A 19,739-nucleotide genomic window follows, 5' to 3' on the forward strand; every position below is an offset into this window, starting at 1 on the left:
CAATCACTCGGAAATGCCAAAGGCTACAATTGACTGAGATATAAGTTTTCACGCTACAGTGAAAAATTGATAAGAAAGGAATGTAAAACAAATCATATGAAAAGGAAGCATAGGTTAGACAATTGGAAGTCCATTACTTGAGCTATGTACTGACACAGGGTACTAAACGCCTATCAGTTTTACCCTGCCACAGTATGATAAGGAAGTTTTGACAAGTTCTGGGGCTATTCAATTTTATTTGAAATTAATAGTAGAATACAAGATCTGACCAAAGAGGGGAGACCTTCCCTGACAAATTATATAACTCGCATTGAGACTGCTAAGAAAACTTAACAATTAGATCAACACCTCCTAACTCAAGTGTTAAAACAAAGAGCGACATGGAATGGAGGTGGACATCATAAAAAGAGATAGGCAAATATGGAGACGTAAAGATCTGTGATAAGTGATATAGCAACTGCCTTTGCCTCAGTTGTTAACACCATTGATTTGACAACATTAGATCAAAAGGTCAGAGATTTAGGGTCTCGCATTAAAGATATATTAAAGGATAACTGAAAATACAGATAAGGAATTGTCTGAGGATCAAATGCTGACCATATATTTGCAAAGGATAGCTACAGTGCTAGAAACACATGCCCAAACCATTAATAAATTAATAAAAGAGGAATATAACGTATCTTAGCAGGCGGCTGCTAATGATATCTGCTTAATGTGGTTACATCTTGAAAACACAGAGATTAGGACTTGGAGTTAGAAATTCCAGTCTGCAGCCCTGCGTACATCTGTATGTGGGAGAGACCGTGTTTATTTCACACAGGCTGCGTGCTTCAGAGAGAGAGGGACTAGGCAAATTTCTCTTCTGTTTTGTTTTCTAAATTTGTTTCGGGTATAGGGATTATTCCTTTGGATAAATAAATAATAAATGAAGATTTGACAAATTAATCACTTGGGCTCTCAAGAAGAGCCGCAATGGATTTTCTGTGTTTCTTTTAAAACAGGTGACCCTGGTTTTTTTTTGGGACCACGTGAGTGTTGATGGTGCAGGATTACCAAGAGTAGTTACAAAGTTACGGTGCAACCTTTGCTGGAGAAATTTGGTGCAGGAAACGATCCAGTGGTGTTAAAGATTTAAGACTTTAGCTGCAGACATCAGCGGATACCAAATGTCACAGCGTGGTGATATCAACCTGATTCTCTTCTTTTGAAAACATTTTGATTTGTTTTGTTTTAGCCTATTTGTTGTCTTCCGAGACAGAGTGCTCGAGGTGGGGAGATATGGGAATTTCTCTAAAGTCATTGAATTGGGCATGATAAAAAAATCAATCTGGCATAAATATACAATCTAGTGGAAGTCAGGAAAGTGTAATTGAGAATAGTAAATTGATAGCTTTCTCGTGGAGATATTTGTGTCCTTGCCTATAATGAATAATGAGAAAACTACACTCAAAGCCTGGCCACTACCCTGACATCGGGACCATGCAGGGGGAGATAAGCACTCTAGACACCCCTGATCTTTTTGATAAGATAACCTGAAAACCTAAGAATGGCTACAGTGGACATAAAAGATACAAATGTATGTTGCCATCATCTGAAACGGAGACCAGGATGAAGAACATGATTACAAAGGCCTGTGGCCTGGTGAGCTATTGCAACCACTCTTTAAACAAACCAGTTGCTTTTACAGGACTGAATCCGACAGGACATATGATGTGTGCCATGGAAAATGTTCGGAAATACCATGAGGAAGAAGAGACTGGCCAGCAGAAAGTTAATATCCAAGAACACTAAGCTCATTCCTATGAGATGCTGCTAGTATGCGGAGATACATGAAGAAGATACAGTGAAGAATGAGTCTCAGACAGGCTCAGTTACTTGACAACAGCACAACAGGAAAATGGTTAATGTGGTCCAGGCGAGTGAGAAATCCTTTTAAACAAGGCACTGACACATGGTCCATAGAGAAACCAACTAATTAATGAAACAGTCAGGAAACACTGGTATCAATCAAAAGGACTGAAATTAAAGAGGGACACAGTAATTTGGATTTCCAAAATTCCAGGTTAGGTTCCCATCAGTTAACAATAAAATTGGGAGAAACAATATTTAGAAGATATCCGCACGATGGATACAAAATTACAAGATTATGAGGGGCCCAGATAAAGTAGACAGGAAGTACCTGTTTCCCCTAGCAGAGGGTTCAAGAACGAGAGGACGTAGATTTAAGCTGATTGGCTGGAACAAAATTAAAGGGCTGTGTTACTAGACATGCTGTCACTGTGTGTCCACATAGTGTTGGACACAGCCTAGAAGCACAGTGTGGGTTTAATAATACCGGTACCAATCCGGATATTAACTGTACCATGGAGGCCCTAGAGGCGGATCGAAAACCCACTTAAGTGGCATATGCCGGAGAGGGCGAATATTGTGTTACAACTAATTTGAAAACGTTTAAATATGCCAATCTAACTTGTGATATTTTAAGTCCAGAATTCTACTCCATTTCTGAAGTCCTGGTTCGGATTGGACCCGAGGAACTGGTAGAGATACATCGGCATAACCTCACCACCTTACAAGTTTCTGAGAATGTCAGAAAGGACTTAAAAGCATATCAGGACACATTTGGGTATCTGACACCCCTGTTGCCTAAATACTTGAAAGCATTGCGAATGGAGATACGCCTCTCCTAGAAGGTTTGTTATAACCTACAACAGGACAATAACAACATTAAGCATGACATTGACCAAATTAAAGTCACCACCTGGTGAAATGACCTCTGGAATTTGGGACTGAATATACAGATCCATCTTTGGATTAGATTAATTTCATATGTATTAGTCGTAGTGCAGTTTGTTGTAATGTGCTTCTTGATTTTCATTGCATGTAATAAATGTAAGTAGAGGATGAAGGGTTTGGCAAAGATAGTAAAACAGAGCCTGGGTGAGAATGTCCCCATTGTCTCTGTGGTTTCAACTAAGAAAACATCTTAATGGTACCGGGAGTAGCACCCGCTGGGGTAAGGTGCATGTAAAAGGGAAGACAATTATAGTTTGATAGGATTATCAGATGCTCTGCCTCTCTTCCACCCGGACTGGTGGCCAACACGAAGGGAACCTGGTTAAGATGAGGTACAGCATCTAACGGGATATTGTAGGGAGAATTTGGATTAAGGGATATAATGGGGAGGGCACCAATTCACAGGTGTAAAATGGTCTGAAAGGTACCATTCAGTCTAGTTAGGCTGGAAACAAAATATAAATCACCATAGGATATTTGACTATGTTAGCCTTTTCAAACTAACATGAATAGGTTTAGCTGACCAAGGACATTCGCAGCTTACTTGAGAGATGTTTAGAAGGAGTCTGTTCCTGAGAACAGATAAGATACAAAGGCGTATTGATGAAACATGTCTGTGTTCTATTGGGACTTCTCTAGTTCAAGAGCTAGTCATATTCATTGTTATAATTCTTATAGTTTATTGCTTACTTAAATGTTGCTGCACTGCAGAAGCTGCAGAACCAGTGAGCACCGTAATAATTGGTTATCATAAAATGATAAAAGGGGGGAATGAGAATCCCTACGTGGTCAGTTTTCGGTAAAATATTAAAATGCCTATGTGGCAAAGAAGCAGAATGCAAAATGGTTAGAAAGGGTTAATTAGTTAGTAACTGAGATTGATACAAGTGGCCTGGCCCTCCTGCTGGGCCATATGTTTGCTTAGTCAGCAGGCCTGCATTGTCTTATCAATGATAGGTCTTTGATGTGAGTCAAGGACTGGTCTGAATGTCTCCATGTTTATGGCAGATCAATATAGGTAACGAGCTTAGCCAAAGTTGAAAGACATTCCAGGTTGGGAGATAAGGAACAGAAGGAACAGGGAAGAACATTCCAAGTTGGAAAGTGAGGAAGTTATCCCCTTTGATGTCTAACAGCAGCATGATCAGCACATGGACGATTTATGATTGGCCGGAAATAATGTAACCTCGCATGGCAACCTATGCCCGGCTTATGATTGGTGTTGACCCTCGTTAAGTATGTTCCAACCCTATTGATTTGTATAAAAACGTGTGGATTTCTGTATGTTTTTGTTCTTGCTCTGCCAGCATAGAGGGACTCTATCAGGAGTCCAAATCAATGCTGCAGACTAAGAACCCTGCTATTAAAGATGTGTTGAACTTTAAAATGTATTCGACTTCAGTTATTACTGAACCAGACTGAGGGGATAGAATCCGGATCGTCATTGTCTCTCCAAAATGTATATTCAGAGGGAATAAAAAAAACTGACCTGACTATTATTCTGAGGAGCATGATCAGAAAGTAGTTCAAGCCAAATTAGAATTATTAAAATTGCTGCTACTTCAAGAGTGCATTGATTCAGGGTCAGCAGGATCAGAAGCCAGAAGCATCCAAGTATTTAATTTTAGCTTTTAATAGAATTTACATTATTTGAATGTTCAATGCATTCAACAAAAAGAAATGCTGGTGAATTCAGGTAAACAGGTTTAATTCAGCTATTAAGAGAATTTCCAATTTTAAAACAGCAGACACGAACAAAGTGCAACTGTTTAGTGGGAAACGAGTGTTCACACGTTTACTTGTTTAAATATTAATTGACCTTTCCCAATGCCATTGCGTGACTATATTGCACATTTATAAATTATACTGCATCTTTGTATTTCTTACTGGCAATCAGTAGCAGCCTCTCAGCTTCAGCTTCCTGCTGAGATCCTTTCCCATGATCTTCATCTGTACAGCAGTTTAAAGCCTGACTTGCCTGGTGGATAACACTCTGCTGGATATTTATCTCATTGTTCAGATTCTTGGAATGATAAAGTGAAACCAATTAACATACAAGAGAAGACAGTATATAAATATCAAATTGGAAGAATTTACTGTTTGAGCAGAGAGAATCTGCTGTCTCAAAAAACTAAATCCAAACAAGTTGTATCATGCAACTTAAAATCAAGTTCAGTTTCTGCTTCTGACAAATACAAATAAAACTCCATTTCTTTTCTTTCCCATTAATTATTTCAAAATGCATAACTTTGAAGGCGATCAGATTAATGCAATGTCCAGCATGCTACAGATCTCTTGCATTGAAGACATTACCTTCATCTTCTGTTTTATGGTTACTGAACTTGGAGTTGCACTATTTTTTTCCTCAAGTCTTTGAGAAACATCCTCTTTACGGACAATGACTTGTTTCACTGAAGGGCGCTCGGTATTCTTAATTCTTTGGGACCTGTAGGCATCAATGCTGTGAAAGAGGAAGAAAAAAAAATCAACAATCAAAATTACAATGACACAAAACCCCAGCGGTGCTTCTTCTGACTTCGCAACCACCAGGAGTCGACAATCCCGCTGGTTCAAAATCCAGAGCCACACAAGGCAGACTTGCTAAACGAATGAATTTCAAGACTAATTGACTAGTAACAAATTTCACTATTTACCATACATACTTATCTACTGTCTCCACACTTATCCATTAGGGCAATTTGGTGTGTGCGCGAGATTATTCATGCTTCCTGTTTGCCCCACCCTCTCCCAAAGATAATCTCTTTCCTACTTCTCAGAGTTCTGACTGAATAAGGTTAAAATTAGGTTCATCTCCTACAAAGGAAACAATTTTTTCTTAAAAAGAAGTTTTTTAAAAAAACACTTGGTAGTAGGAGAGAAGTATTGGATGTTAAAAGCCCTTCTCTGTGCTGTTCGTCCAGTTTTCAGCTGTTAGCTACAATTCAAAATAGATTGGTAAAATTTGCCATCTCATTTGCACAAAATCGTCCCAGCTCCTGTGTCTCCCAGCACTCCCCCCTCCCCACCAGAGGCAAGAAGGAGTGAAAAAGAGGGAAAGCAAAATAATCCAAAATACATCTGCATCTGAAACACCAAACGCATTATTATATACTCAAGAATGATCTCAGACCACTAAGCCAGAGGGGAAAACTTCAGCATATAAAGACGCTCACTCAAATAAAACGCAGTAAAGGAGTACTTTTAAAAAATATATATATATTTTGTCCCATTCCAATCAAAGGCATCCTGAAATACAACTATAGGATTTTTGTTATACCTGTATAACAAGCTGTGGTCATCCGTTGAGGAGCCCACACTGTCAGTAGACTCTGCTCTGGTTATGCATGCTCGCTGGAATTTGCCCTTCTTCGTGTTGTCTGAAGTATTACTACTGTACTTCTGCGTGGCAGGACTGATTGCAGTATTTGTAGAAATAAGCTTTTGTATGAAAAAGGCAAAATATGAGTACCATATTAATTTTCTCAAACCTATATTTTTTAATTGCATGGAGCCAAATTGATCTCTTAATATATACTTAATTCAACAATTGCATTTTTGTCTAAATGGTGCTATTATGAAATTTTACTTCAAAAACATTAGCATATTTGATCAAAACATACAAGGAAAGGTGCTGATCTTTCACAGGTAGGAGCGTGAAACAATCTAGTCGTAAGTCAACTGCTGGGAATAAGAGTAAGTTCTATGCGCACACACATTTTTTGATAAGAGACTCTCTCAAAATGTTAAAAAGTTAATATGTTGAGCTACATACACTGGAAAAGGGGGACAGTTTGAAAACAGGATAACAGACAGCCAATTTGTGTATAGCAAGGATCACAAACAGCATGACATAAATGACTAGATAATCTTTGATCATATTGGTTAATAAATAAATGTTAGCCAGGAGAATTCCCCTGCTCATTGAATAGTGTCGTGGGATCTTGTACATCCAATCGAGGGGTCAGACAGGTCATCGGTTTAACGGCCCATCCAGAAGACAGCACATCTGACAGTGCGGCACTCCCTCAGTACTGCACTGAAGTGTCAGCTTAGATTATATACTTAAGTCATTGGAGTGGGGCTTGAACCCACAACCTTCTGACTCAGAAGCGAGTGTGCTACCACAAAGACGAGGCTGACACCAAGATAATCCCAAGGGCAAGTGACTTTACTTAGAAGAGATTAGAGAAACTAGGGATCTTTTCTTCGGAACAAGGAAAGTTAAGAAGAGATCTAACAAAATATGCTCAAAATTGAGAGGTTTTGATAAAGTACATTGGGAAAAACTATTTCCACTGGTTGGTGAGTTGACATGAATTTAAGGTCATCCTAAAAGAATGAATGAAGAGGTTAGGAGAATTTTTTTTTTAAATGCAGAGGGCTGTTAGAACTTGGGATGTTCTACCAAAAACAAAAATATAGGGAAAGGGCAAGAGAACGGGATAGCGCTGAGAGCCGGCACAGGCACGTGCCAAACTTTTTGTATTGTAAAGTTCTAGGATTCTATGATGATTTAGTGCTAAACTAGCAAGCACAGAAGTTGCAAGGGTAGTTGCAGTGAGAAATGGAAATGTCACACTGGTGCATTCAGGGATACTCTTCTGAAGCTGGGGCCAATGTACATTAATGGGGTAGAGTAGAGGGGGGCCTAAGCAGTATTGAGTGCTCCCATGTTAGGTAGAGCATGCAGGCACTGAATGCCCAAAATTGTAATGTTCCAGTTTCAAGCACTAGTAATCCTCATCTTGATGAGCACACATGTTCACCAGAAAAGAAAAAAAAATACCCTGTATACATAAACATACAGGATTCTACAAAACTAAATCTCACCTCTGGATTTAGGACTGCACCGACTGTTTCTTTCATTGGAGCAAGCAGTGACATTGAGGATATGTTCAGTTCATCACTTTTCTCCTCCACTTCACTTTTAGTTTCTTTGCTGCACACTTTTCTCTCACCTAACTCATCATCTCCATATTCCTCTTCTTCCAGGACATCGTCAAATAGTTCATTAATGACCTCAGAACTGTTAATCTCACCATCATCGTCAACACTCATCTCGATTACACGTACTGTTTCAACTTTATCTGGCAGAAACACATCAATGCAAGATTAAAATGTAAGATTTTAAACACCTCTTGGTTTTCAAACATCTATAATGTATTACTGACAAAAACAATTTCATAACGGCCAGATGCAGAGTAAAGATCCCTCTATTCTGCTCCAACATGCTTCAGCCAGACTTGGAAGACCATCACTTCTACACAAGTATATATTTTTCCTCTTCTCACATCAACATTATTATGGTTGGAGTGGCATTGCCAGTACACTGCCAAATTGTGGACAGTTGTGTGTTGTGAACCTTCTCAAACTTCTTTCATGTAGAAACCTTACAACCAGAAGACTGAAGAGAGTTTCTAGTCCTATCTTTCTGACTAAATTCAAATCTACATCTAAGGGTGAAATGATGGTAGGCCAGCCCACTCTATTATCCCTCAACATGAATACATGTAGTAAGCAGGCATATGCAATTACATTATGCAGTTTGCTATGCATGAAAGAATGAAAGAATAAGGGGCAAGAAATTAGAGTACGAGAGAAAGCTAGCTAGAAATATAAAAAGAGATAGTAAGAGTTTCTACAGGTATCTAAAAAGGAAAAGAGTAAGTAAAGTGAGCATTGGTCCTCTAGGGAGAGCGTCTGGGGAATTAATAATGGAGAATAAGGAAATGGCGGATGAATTGAACAGATATTTTGCGTCCGTCTTCACTGTAGGAGGATACAAACAACATGCCAGAAATAATTGTGAATCAAGAGGTGAAAGGGAAGGAGGAACTTAAAACATTTACAATCACCAGGGAAAGGGTTCTGAAAAAATGATTAGAACTAAAAGCTGACAAGTCTCCAGGTCCTGACAGACTTCAGCCTCGGGTCTTAAAAGAAGTGGCTGCAGAGATCGTAGATGCATTGGTATTAATTTTCCAAAATTCCTTAGATTCTGGAAGGGTCCATCAGATTGGAAAATAGCAAAAATAACTCCTCTATTCAAGAAAGGAGGGAGACAGACAGAAAGCAGGAAACTACAAGCCAGTTAGCTTCACATCTGTCATAAGGAAAATGCTAGAATCTATTATTGAGGTTATAGCAGGGCACTTAGAAAATCTCAATGCAATCAGGCAGAGTCAACACAGCTTTGTGAAAGGGAAATTGTGTTTGACTAATTTATTAGAGTTCTTTGAGGAAGTAACAAGTAACGTGGATAAGGGGGAATCCTGTGGATGTGGTGTACTTGGATTTCCAGAAGGCTTTTGACAAGGTGCCACATCAAAGGCTACTTCACAAAATAAGAGCTCATGGTGTAGGGAGTAACATATTAGCATGGATAAAGGTTTGGTTAGATAACAAGAAACAGAGTAGGCATAAATGGGTCATTTTCAGGTTGGCAAGATGTAACGAGTGGAGTGCCACAGGGATCAGTGCTGGGGCCTCAACTATTTACAATCTATATCAATGACTTGGATGAAGGGACCGAATGTATGGTTGCCAAATTTGCTAATGACACAAAGGTAAGTAGGAAAGTAAGTCGCGAAGAGGACATAAGGGGCCCGAATTTAGCAGGCCTGCGGGTTCCCAGCGGGTGGTCCTCCGGGAGCGTCGAAAACGCGAACGGCGAAATTAGTGGGTTGCCCACGCGATCGTAGCAGGCAACCCACTAATAGGATCCAATTACCTGCTCCTCCGGGGTCCACGGCGCTGGCCTGCGCGTCGGGCGGGCTGCGCATGCGCAGTACGATCTGTCAGCTGGAGGCTCTCTAGTTAAAGGGGCAGTCCTCCACTGACAGATGCTGCAACCAATGGGACAAATTGCAGCATGGAGCAGCCCAGGGGGAAGGCTGCTCCCAGTTTAATGATGCCTCACCCCAGGTATCATCAGATGGGGTGAGGAGGAGGGGGAGGACACAGATCTTCCCCCCGGCGGGCGGGAGGAAGCGGCCTGCCTCTGCCACCAAGAAGGCCTGGCTCGAGGTGGCAGAGGGGGTCACCTGCGCCACCAACATATCGCCCACCTGCATACAGTGCAGGAGGCGCTGCAATGACCGCAGTAGGTCAGCCACAGTGAGAACACGAAGTCTTTCCCCTACACTCCGTCTGCCACAACACTGCCCCCACCCCAAATCTCCTTCGGCACCGCCAACACTATTCTGTCACATCAGCCTTCATGCCCACTCACACCCCATCCTCATCTTACCTCCACCTACTCACCTCGCCAGTACTCATCCTGCCACTAACACGCGACCCAATCCTCATACAATCTCATGGCTCCATCCCATACTCACCCTCTCGTGCATCTCCCTCACGGCCAGCCTCACTCAACCTGCCACCACCTGTGCTGCAGCCACAGGGCATGCATCACATATGTGCAGTAGGCAGGGTAAGGCAAACGTCTCGTCAGCATGAAGGGGGTGCACAAGGGTGTCTGAGGGTTTGTCATGGGTGTTACCCATATTGAATTTCAGAGCAACAAACAGCACACATTATATTGACACCACCACTGCCATGTCTCCGCGAATCCTGTCCATTGTGTCCAATAATGCCCGCTCCTGGGTATCACTATGAGGACCCACCACTGATGCCACCCATCGTGTTACTGCAGAGTAGGTGCAGGTGTATTTGCAGGGCTCGTCCGCGCAGACGACTGAGAGACATCGGCGGTGTTGCCGGCTGCACCCTGGAAGGATGCGGAGGAGAAGGTGTGGAGGACAGTGGTGACTTTGCCAGCGACAGGTAAGCAGTTGGTGCTGGGGCCAGCCAGGAGCAGCTCGGCATGAAAGAGGCTGCAGATCTCCACGACTACATGTCGAGCGAATCTGCGCCTCCCTGTGCACTGCTGCTCGGAGAGGTCCGGGGAGCTGCGCCTCGGTCTGTGGACCCTGTGGCGAGGGTAGTGCCCTCTGCGACGCGTCTCTCTCTGCGGTAGCCCTCCCTCCTGCTGTGCAGGTGGGCGTGCAACCACACCGTGTTGGGGGGATCCACGTCTCTGCGAGGCTGCTGGTGGTGGTCATGCTCTTCGTCCTCCGAGGGTGTCCACACACCACCCAACTGGCAGGTGTTGATCTGAGGGGTTGTGCAGGGTAGGTGTGTGGGTCCTCGGACTGGGGCTGCGGTTTCGTGTCGGTCTGTCCTCTGGCTTGGCCGGCGGGTGGTGGGGGGCAGGGGTTGCCCTGTGTGACGCGGTGGACTCCTGCGTGGGTGAGGGCGCTCCCCCGTGGAGCGCACCTTGGCACCTGCCACAGGCTGCTGGCTGCAACACGCCTGGTTTGAAGGGTCCTGTTTCCCCCAGTGTGGGAAACTGACTGCTTTGACCGTAAAATCCCACACTTCCTCTTTTGACAGCTGCTTCAGCTCATTAACTGACCACAACGAGCAAGTTAAGTGCTCTCAAGTGGAACCCCGCTGGCTTTAATTGCCTGTGGGATTCCCACCAGCGGGGCTTGCGCGCGCAGCCCCGCACGTCAGCGCGGTACCCGGAAGTGGCCGGGATTTCGTCCGAATCCGGTCACGTGATCGGAGATCGGGATTTTCGGGGCCCCCCCGCTGGAAACCCGCAGGTAACCCGACCCTAAAATCGAGCCCAAGGAGTCTGCAAAGGGATATAGATAGGTTAAGTGAGTGGACAAAAATTCGGCAGATGGAGTACAATGTGGGAAAATGTGAACTTGTCCACTTTGGCAGGAGGACTAGAAAAACAGTATATTATTTAAATGGAGAGAGATTGCAGAACTCTCAGGTACAGAGGGATCTGGGTGTCCTAGTACATGAATCATAAAAAGCTAGTATGCAAGGACAGCAAGTGATTAGGAAGGCAAATGGAATGTTGTCATTTATTGCAAGGAGAATGGAATATAAAAATAGGAATGTTTTGCTATAGTTGTACAGGGCATTGGTGAGACCACATCTAGAATGCAGTGTGCAGTTTTAGTCTCCTTAGTTAAGGAAGGACATAATTGCTTTAGAGGTGAGTCAGCGAAGGTTCACTCGACTGATTCCTGGGATGAGGGGGCTATCTTATGAGGAAAGGTTGGACAAGTTGGGCCTGTATACATTGGAGTTCAGAAGAATGAGAGGTGATCTTCTTGAAACATAAGATCCTGAGGGGATTTGAAGGGTAGATGCTGAGAGGATGTTTCCCCTTGTGGGAGACTAGAACTAGGGGACAGTTTAAAAATAAGGGGTCTCCCATTTAAGACGGAGACAAGATGAATTTTTTTCTCTGAGGGTCGTGAGTCTGTGGAACTCCCTTCCCCAGAGAGCGGCGGAGGCAGGGTCATTGAATATTTTTAAGGCGGAGTTGAACAGATTCCTGATTAACAAGGGAGTCAAAGGTTATAGTAGGTAGACAGGAAAGTAGGGTTGAGGTCGCAATCAGATCAGCCATGATCTTATCAAATGGCAGAGCAGGCTCGAGGGGTTGAATGGCCTACTCCTGCTCTTAATTCGTATGTATGTTCATATCCAAAAGTCCTAATGCATCAGTTTGACAATTATTTTTATGAATCTGCAAAACATAAATGGAATCTTCAGCATTGCTGTTTGCTCTCATTTTCTTCCTTTTTGGACAGGAGGGGAACTCAAGGTTTCCCATCCTAACTGCCTCCCAGTGACCACTGATGAAAAGCAGGTACATGCCGAAAAGCATGCTTTTGAGGCTGTCATCCAGAGGACACGGCTCGGCTGTAATAGCTTGCCCACACTCACTAGGTTCATACATAAAGAAGGGCTACTTGGGGCAAGTTACTGGAGGGCTGTATCAGTCAATGTTTTCATGAAAGAAATGTAACAAACAACAACAAGTATGTGGGCAGGCAAGGATATAATCTCCATTTAAGGAATCAGCTGTTACATCATTATACTGATAAAGTTCCCACTCCAATGTGCACGTATGCAGTGCCTTTAATGTAAAAAATGTTTTGGCCAACAACCAATCAGTATCATGTCCTAATATTCAGTGTTTTCTGAAAAAACGAGAATAAAGAAAAATCAAGGCCCATCAAAACACACCCTAGTACGCTAACTCTCCCATCACAGTAACCATCATATTTTGATCATACCTGCTTTTGCCTCTATTATCCAGCCTAGTAGATTATTCCAATTCTTTAAGACTGAATGAAGAAATTCTTCCTGATACCTGTTTAACTTTAGTCATCTGGTCCTACTTACCTGCCTTGCTTAATATTCTGGGATTACCTTATCTATACCATTTAAAATATTTTATTTACTTTGATGAGAACTTCCTTTATAGGCAGTAGCACTCAAGCTTATCTAATTTTCTTCCTAACTCAAGACTACAATGGTGGTGTCTGGCCAGAAACACAGAGGCCTAGATTAGTATCTGAAAGTACCTACTCAAGTGTGAGAAGTGCACGTCAGCAGTGGCAGCACACTCGCCTCGAGTCAAAAGGTTGTGGGATCTAGTCCCACTCCAGAGACTTCAGCACAAAATCTAGACTGACACAACACAGTTTAACATCTCATCCGAAGATCCCACAACACTATTTCAAAGAAAAGCAAAGGAGTTCTGCCCTGTATCCTGGCCAATATTTATCCTTAAACCAACAACTAAAAACAGATTATCTGGTCATTATCACATTGCTGTTCGTGGGACCTTGCTGTGCGCAAATTGGCGGCTGCATCTTCTACATTACAATAGTGACTACACTTCAAAGATTGGCTGTAAAGCGCTTTGGGACGTCACAAGGTGGTGAAAGCCGCTATATAAATGAAAGTCTTTTTCTTTCCTCGTCACTCCACTGTTAAGGAACCAGTTCCTATAGATTTGTTACAGCAATATTTTTATGTTTTCCAGGCAATCTAAGTATTTCAGTAACTGGTACTGACAGCTCATTACCAAAATATGTGTTAGTGCAATGGAGTTTCTCGGAACTGTTTTTACTCAAAATTCCAAAAGTTATTTTTGGTAATCAGCAAGCAAAATACTACGGCCATAATCAGAAATGACTAGACGGCAGCCGCTTACCGGTACTTCTTTCATCATTACCCCTCTTTTCTTCATTATCTGAGGCACTCTCTCTGACATTCAATTGTTCAGAAACAATGGTCACCTTTTTGAAAGGGCTTGATTTGGCAGGACTCCTTGGGACCACCTTCACACTACATTCGCTGGAAGCCACTAACAAAATTAAATAAAATATATGTTAAGATCCAAATAAAGGAGAAAAACCCCAGCAATTTGAAATATCAGTTAGTATACCGCAACAAGGGTCCCTCAACTATTCAAGTAACAAGTTCGACAGGCTTTTCCACTTTATCTCCTTCCCCTGGTGTCTTGCATCATGCACTATCCACATCAAAAGATGAGGAAGCATAATGCCTGCAGATTTACAGTAATTGGCAAACAAACTAGAGGGGAGATGTGGAGAGGTTTTTTTTTAAAAAGTGAGTTTTGATGATCTGGCATGCAATGCCTGAAAGAGTAGTGGAAGCAGTTTCAATAGTAACTTTCAAAAGGGAATTGGATATATACCTGAAAAGGAAAAATTTGCAGGGCTATGGGAAAAGTGCAGGGGAGTGGGACTAATTGGATAGCTCTTTCAAAGAGCTGGCACAGGCATGATGGGCTGAATGGCCTCCTTCTGTGCTATATGATTCTATGATATCTGCCAATGGTGCTCTGGCAAGTATGAGGCCTTATTCATTAAATTTATATCCATGCAAAGAGGCACCAACCCTTTGCTCAACACCTCCCAAAGACTAGGAACTGGGTTTGTGCTAGTGTTCAAATGTGTCGACTGTATTGTGGGCACAAACCCATATTGAATCCTTTTTTGAAACAACACAAAGGTAATTCAGTTTTTCTATACATTAAATGACTTAATAGTATCTAGATCTAAATGTATCCACTTTACATTTATTATAGAACATAATAAAAGGACAAGTTTTAAAATCACTAGCTATAAAAGGGAATCATGTTGGGGAATTCCTCAAAAAGTGCTAATGGAATATGCTTTCTCAGTCCATAAAAATGGCTTTATGCCTGAGCAGTGACCACGAAATGCCCCATTCATCCCAGCGAGTAGCAAGTATAAAAATGTCATACTTTAGTATCTCAAATTCAAAAATAAAAATGGAAGCTTCAACAGGATGCAATTTTCTGTTAAGAGAAACATCATGCGGGAGTAAAAAACTGATTTTTATTGAAGTTCTCAGATCATTAATTGAAAAAGAATTGAGGAGGTAAAGGTGGGGATAATCCTTAGACCAGAAGTTTGGAACATAGGATGAAATGCATTGAAAATTGGTTGAAGCAGAGGAATCAGAGTGGTTAAATGTGGAGCTGGATTGGCAATGAATGAAGTTAACTAATGGGGTGCCTCAGTGATCACTACTGGGGCCCTTGCTATTTAAAATATACATAAGTGACTGGTATCTAATGAAACTGGTGCTAAAACAAAATTCTCCAGGTTTGCAGATGGTACCAAACCAGGAGGAACTGCAAACAATAGGGTGCAGGCTGAACAAATACAGAAATTAGGAAGCTGGGCTGACAAGTGAATGATTTCATTCAATGCGGGCAAATGCAAAGTAATGAGATTGGGAAGGGAAAAAAAATGGCAATATAAGCTAAATGATACAGTTCTACACATGACAGGGGACAGATTTGAAGGTCCCGCTGATCAGATCCCTGAAGTTATCAGCAGAGTGTTAGGCAGCAGTAAAGAAAGCAAATAGGAGGTTGGGCTGCATAGCTAGAGGAATAGAGTACAAATCTCAAGAAGGGATTCTGAGTTTATACAGAGTGCACCTGGAGTACTGAGTACAATTCTGGTCACCGTATTTTGAGAAAAACATCCAGACATTGGAGAGGGTGCAGCAAAGGGCAAGCGAATGGATAGAGTGTATCAGGCACCTGACAAGAGGTGCTGGAGAAGCTGGGAATGTTTAAACTAGAAAAGAGAAGGCTCATTGGTGACCTTATTGAAAGTTTTCAAGATCCTAAAAGGGTATAGGCAAGATAAATGTCCTTAAGTTTAGCGCAATCACAGTTTCTACAAGATTGTATAACCTCAAACTTAGAAGAAGGATGATGAAAAGACATCCTTTCCATCTACTTTTAGCTAGATTTAGCTACTTTATGCAGAGGGTGGTGAATTTATGAAATGCCCAGGGAGGCAGTGGTGGTGGATAGGATCAGAAAATTCAAGGCAGAATTGGATAAATACCTGGCGAGAAATGTGATAGAACGGAATGAGAGTCATCATGGGATATGATACTCCAGAGGCACTGGGCCTGGCCAGGTAGACCACAGTGGTCTTTCTATCTTCTTAAAACATGCTGTCCACAATCAACCAAGTCATGCATTCATTTTCCCCAGATTTCATAGCCTTGTGCTTTAACTAGGCGGCAGAAATCCTGGGGTGAGCATGAAGACGTTATTGGGGTTTGGTTCCTCATGCCATTTCTCAGCCTAAATTAAATACACAGTAAAACAACCCATTTCTTTTACTAAGACCTTTATACCTGCAGATTCTGTGCTAGATATTTTCACAGATGAAGGTGCAAGCTCTTCTGTTAGTTCAGATTTCAGTGGCGATTTTGTATTTGGTTCTGATGTTGATTGAGGCGGGCTTTGTGCAGCACTCATCTGGGGCCTGTGAACTTCTGCACTCCTTTGCTCAGAGATCGTAAGATGATGACCAGAATCCTATTTTAAAGTTTAAAATAAAGGGAGGTGATTAGCTTCTTTGTACATTTCCATTATCTATTCGAGAAAGAGTAGCAACACTGAGAAGTAATGGAATATGAGTTTATTCCAATTGTGAGGAACACATCACAACTTCTCAAAACTGAGATCAGTGATATGAGTAATAACGGACAGGAACACCCTCTGGTCCATCCAGCTTGTCCCACACAATTGCGATACCTTGTACTTCACCACCACCTCCCGCAACCCCTCCATGCTGCTTGTCCGGCTGGGTGAGCAAAAATTTCTTCCAACTAAATATTGGAAAGACTGAAGCCATTGTCTTCAGTCCCCGCCACAAACTCTATTCCCTAGCCACAGATTCCATCCCTCTCCCTTGCCACTGTCTGAGGCTGAACCAGACTGTTCTCATCCTTAGCGTCCTATTTAACCCAGAGATGAGCTGCTGACCCCATATCCGCTCCATCACCAAGACTGCTGTTAGGTAGGGAGTTCCAGGATTTTGACCCAACGACAATGAAGGAACGGCGATATATTTCCAAGTCGGGATGGCGTGTGACTTGGAGGGGAACGTGCAGGTGGTGTTGTTCCCGCGTGCTTGCTGCCCCTTGTCCTTCTAGGTGGTAGAAGTCGCGGGTTTGGGAGGTGCTGTCGAAGAAGCCTTGGCGAGTTGCTGCAGTGCATTCTGTGGATGGTACACACTGCAGCCACAGTGCGCCGGTGGTGAAGGGAGTGAATGTTTAGGGTGGTGGATGGGGTGCCAATCAAACGGGCTGCTTTGTCCTGGATGGTCTCAAGCTTCTTGAGTGTTGTTGGAGCTGCACTCATCCAGGCAAGTGGAGAGTATTCCATCACACTCCTGACTTGTGCCTTATAGATGGTGGAAAGGCTTTGGGGAGCCTGGAAGTGAGTCACTCGCCGCAGAATACCCAGCCTCTGACCTGCTCTTGTAGCCACAGTATTTATATGGCTGGTCCAGTTAAGTTTTTAGTCAATGGTGACCCCCAGGATGTTGATGGTGGGGGATTCGGCGATGGTAATGCCGTTGAATGTCAAGAGGTGGTGGTTATACTCTCTCTTGTTGGAGATGGTCATTGCCTGGCACTTGTCTGGCACGAATGTTACTTACCACTTATCAGCCCAAGCCTGGATGTCGTCCAGGTCTTGCTGCATGCGGGCACGGACTGCTTCATTATCTGAGGGGTTACGAATGGAACTGAACACTATACAATCATCAGCAAACATCCCCATATCTGACCTTATGATGGAGGGATGGTCATTGATGAAGCAGCTGAAGATGGTTGGGCCAAGGATACTGCCCTGAGGAACTCCTGCAGCAATATCCTGGGGCTGAGATGATTGGCCTCCAACAACCACTACCATCTTCCTTTGTGCTAGGTAGGACTCCAGCCACTGGAGAGGTTTCCCCCGATTCCCATTGACTTCAATTTTACTAGAGCTCCTTCGTGCCACACTCGGTCAAATGCTGCCTTGATGTCAAGGGCAGTCACTCTCACCTCACCTCTGGAATTCAGCACTTTTGTCCATGTTTGGACCAAGGCTGTAATGAGGTCTGGAGCAGAGTGGTCCTGGCGGAATCTAAACTGAGCATCGGTGAGCAGGTTATCGGTGAGTACGTGCCGCTTGATAGCACTGTCGACGACACCTTCCATCACTTTGCTGATGATTGAGAGTAGACTGATGGGGCGGTAATTGGCCGGATTGGATTTGTCCTGCTTTTTGTGGACAGGACATACCTGGGCAATTTTCCACATTGTCGGGTAGATGCCAGTGTTGTAGCTGTACTGGAACAGTTTGGCAAGAGGCACGACTAGTTCTGGAGCACAAGTCGTCAGCACTACAGCTGGGATGTTGTCAGAGCCCATAGCTTTTGTTGTATCCAGTGCACTCAGCTGTTTCTTGATATCACGGAGTGAATTGAATTGGCTGAAGACTGGCTTCTGTGATGGTGGGGATATTGGGAGGAGGCCGAGATGGATCATCCACTCGGCACTTCTGGCTGAAGATGGTTGCAAACACTTCAGTCTTGCCTTTTGCACTCACGTGCTGGACTCCGCCATCATTGAGGATGGGGATGTTTGCAGAGCCTCCTCCTCCAGTTAATTGTTTAATTGTCCACCACCATTCACGACTGGATGTGGCAGGACTGCAGTGCTTTGATCTGATCCGTTGGTTGTGGAATAGCTTAGCTCTGTCTATAGCATGTTGCTTCCGCTGTTTAGCATGCATGTAGTCCTGAGTTGTAGCTTCACCAGGTTGGCACCTCATTTTTAGGTACGCCTGGTGCTGCTCCTGGCATGCTCTTCTACACTCCTCATTGAACCAGGGTTGATCCCCTGGCTTGTTAGTAATGGCAGAGTGAGGAATATGCTGGGCCATGAGGTTACAGATTGTTCTGGAATGCAATTCTGCTGCTGCTGATGGCCCACAGTGCCTCATGGATGCCCAGTTTTGAGCTGCTAGATCGGTTCTGAATCTATCCCATTTAGCTTAGTGCCACACAACACGTTGGATGGTGCCCTCAGTGCGAAGACAGGACTTCGTCTCCACAAGGACTGCGGTGGTCACTCCTACCAATACGGTCATGGACAGTTGCATCTGTGACAGATAGATTGATGAGGACGAGGTCAAGAAGGTTTTTCCCTCATGTTGGTTCGCTCACCACCTGCTGCAGGCCCAGTCTGGCAGCTATGTCCTTCAGGACTCGGTCAGTAGTGGTGCTACCGAGCCCTCTTGATGATGGACATTGACATCCCCCCCCAGAGTACATTCTGTGCCCTTGCTACCCTCAGTGCTTCCTCCAAGTGATGCTCAACATGGAGGAGGACTGATTCATCAAAGGAGGGAGGACAGTAGGTGGTAATCAGCAGGAGGTTTCCTTGCCCACGTTTGACCTGATGCCACGAGATTTCATGCGGTCCGGAGTCAACGTTGAGGACTCCCAGGGCCACTCCCTCCTGACTGTATATCACTTTACCGCCACCTCTGGTTGGTCTGTCCTGCCGTGGGACAGGACATACCCAGGGATGGTGATGGAAGAGTCTGGGACGTTGGCTGAAAGGTATGAATCTGTGAGTATGGCTATGTCAGGCTGTTGCTTGACTGTGGGACAGCTCTCCCAATTTTGGCACAAGTCCGCAGATGTTAGCGGGGACTTTGCAAGGTCGACTGGGCTTGGTTTGCCTTTGTCGTGTCCGGTGCC

At 43.5% G+C, this 19,739-nt stretch overlaps 1 protein-coding gene across 2 annotated transcripts in view; it reads right to left on the reverse strand.

The window, feature by feature from the left end:
- anln (anillin, actin binding protein) overlaps positions 1–19,739 on the reverse strand; it is a 96,658-nt gene that overhangs the window by 40,090 nt on the left and 36,829 nt on the right. For both annotated transcript variants that reach the window (XM_068001302.1, XM_068001298.1), the window contains exons 8-13: positions 16,333–16,516; positions 13,832–13,984; positions 7,627–7,883; positions 6,074–6,234; positions 5,110–5,257; positions 4,684–4,819 (exon numbers count right to left, since the gene is read on the reverse strand). In XM_068001302.1, the coding sequence (XP_067857403.1) occupies positions 4,684–4,819; positions 5,110–5,257; positions 6,074–6,234; positions 7,627–7,883; positions 13,832–13,984; positions 16,333–16,516 (1,039 nt within the window). The remainder of the gene's footprint in view (positions 1–4,683; positions 4,820–5,109; positions 5,258–6,073; positions 6,235–7,626; positions 7,884–13,831; positions 13,985–16,332; positions 16,517–19,739) is intronic.

This window comes from Heptranchias perlo, chromosome 2, assembly GCF_035084215.1.
Source record: "Heptranchias perlo isolate sHepPer1 chromosome 2, sHepPer1.hap1, whole genome shotgun sequence".
In the NCBI taxonomy this organism is placed as follows: Eukaryota; Metazoa; Chordata; class Chondrichthyes; order Hexanchiformes; family Hexanchidae; genus Heptranchias; species Heptranchias perlo.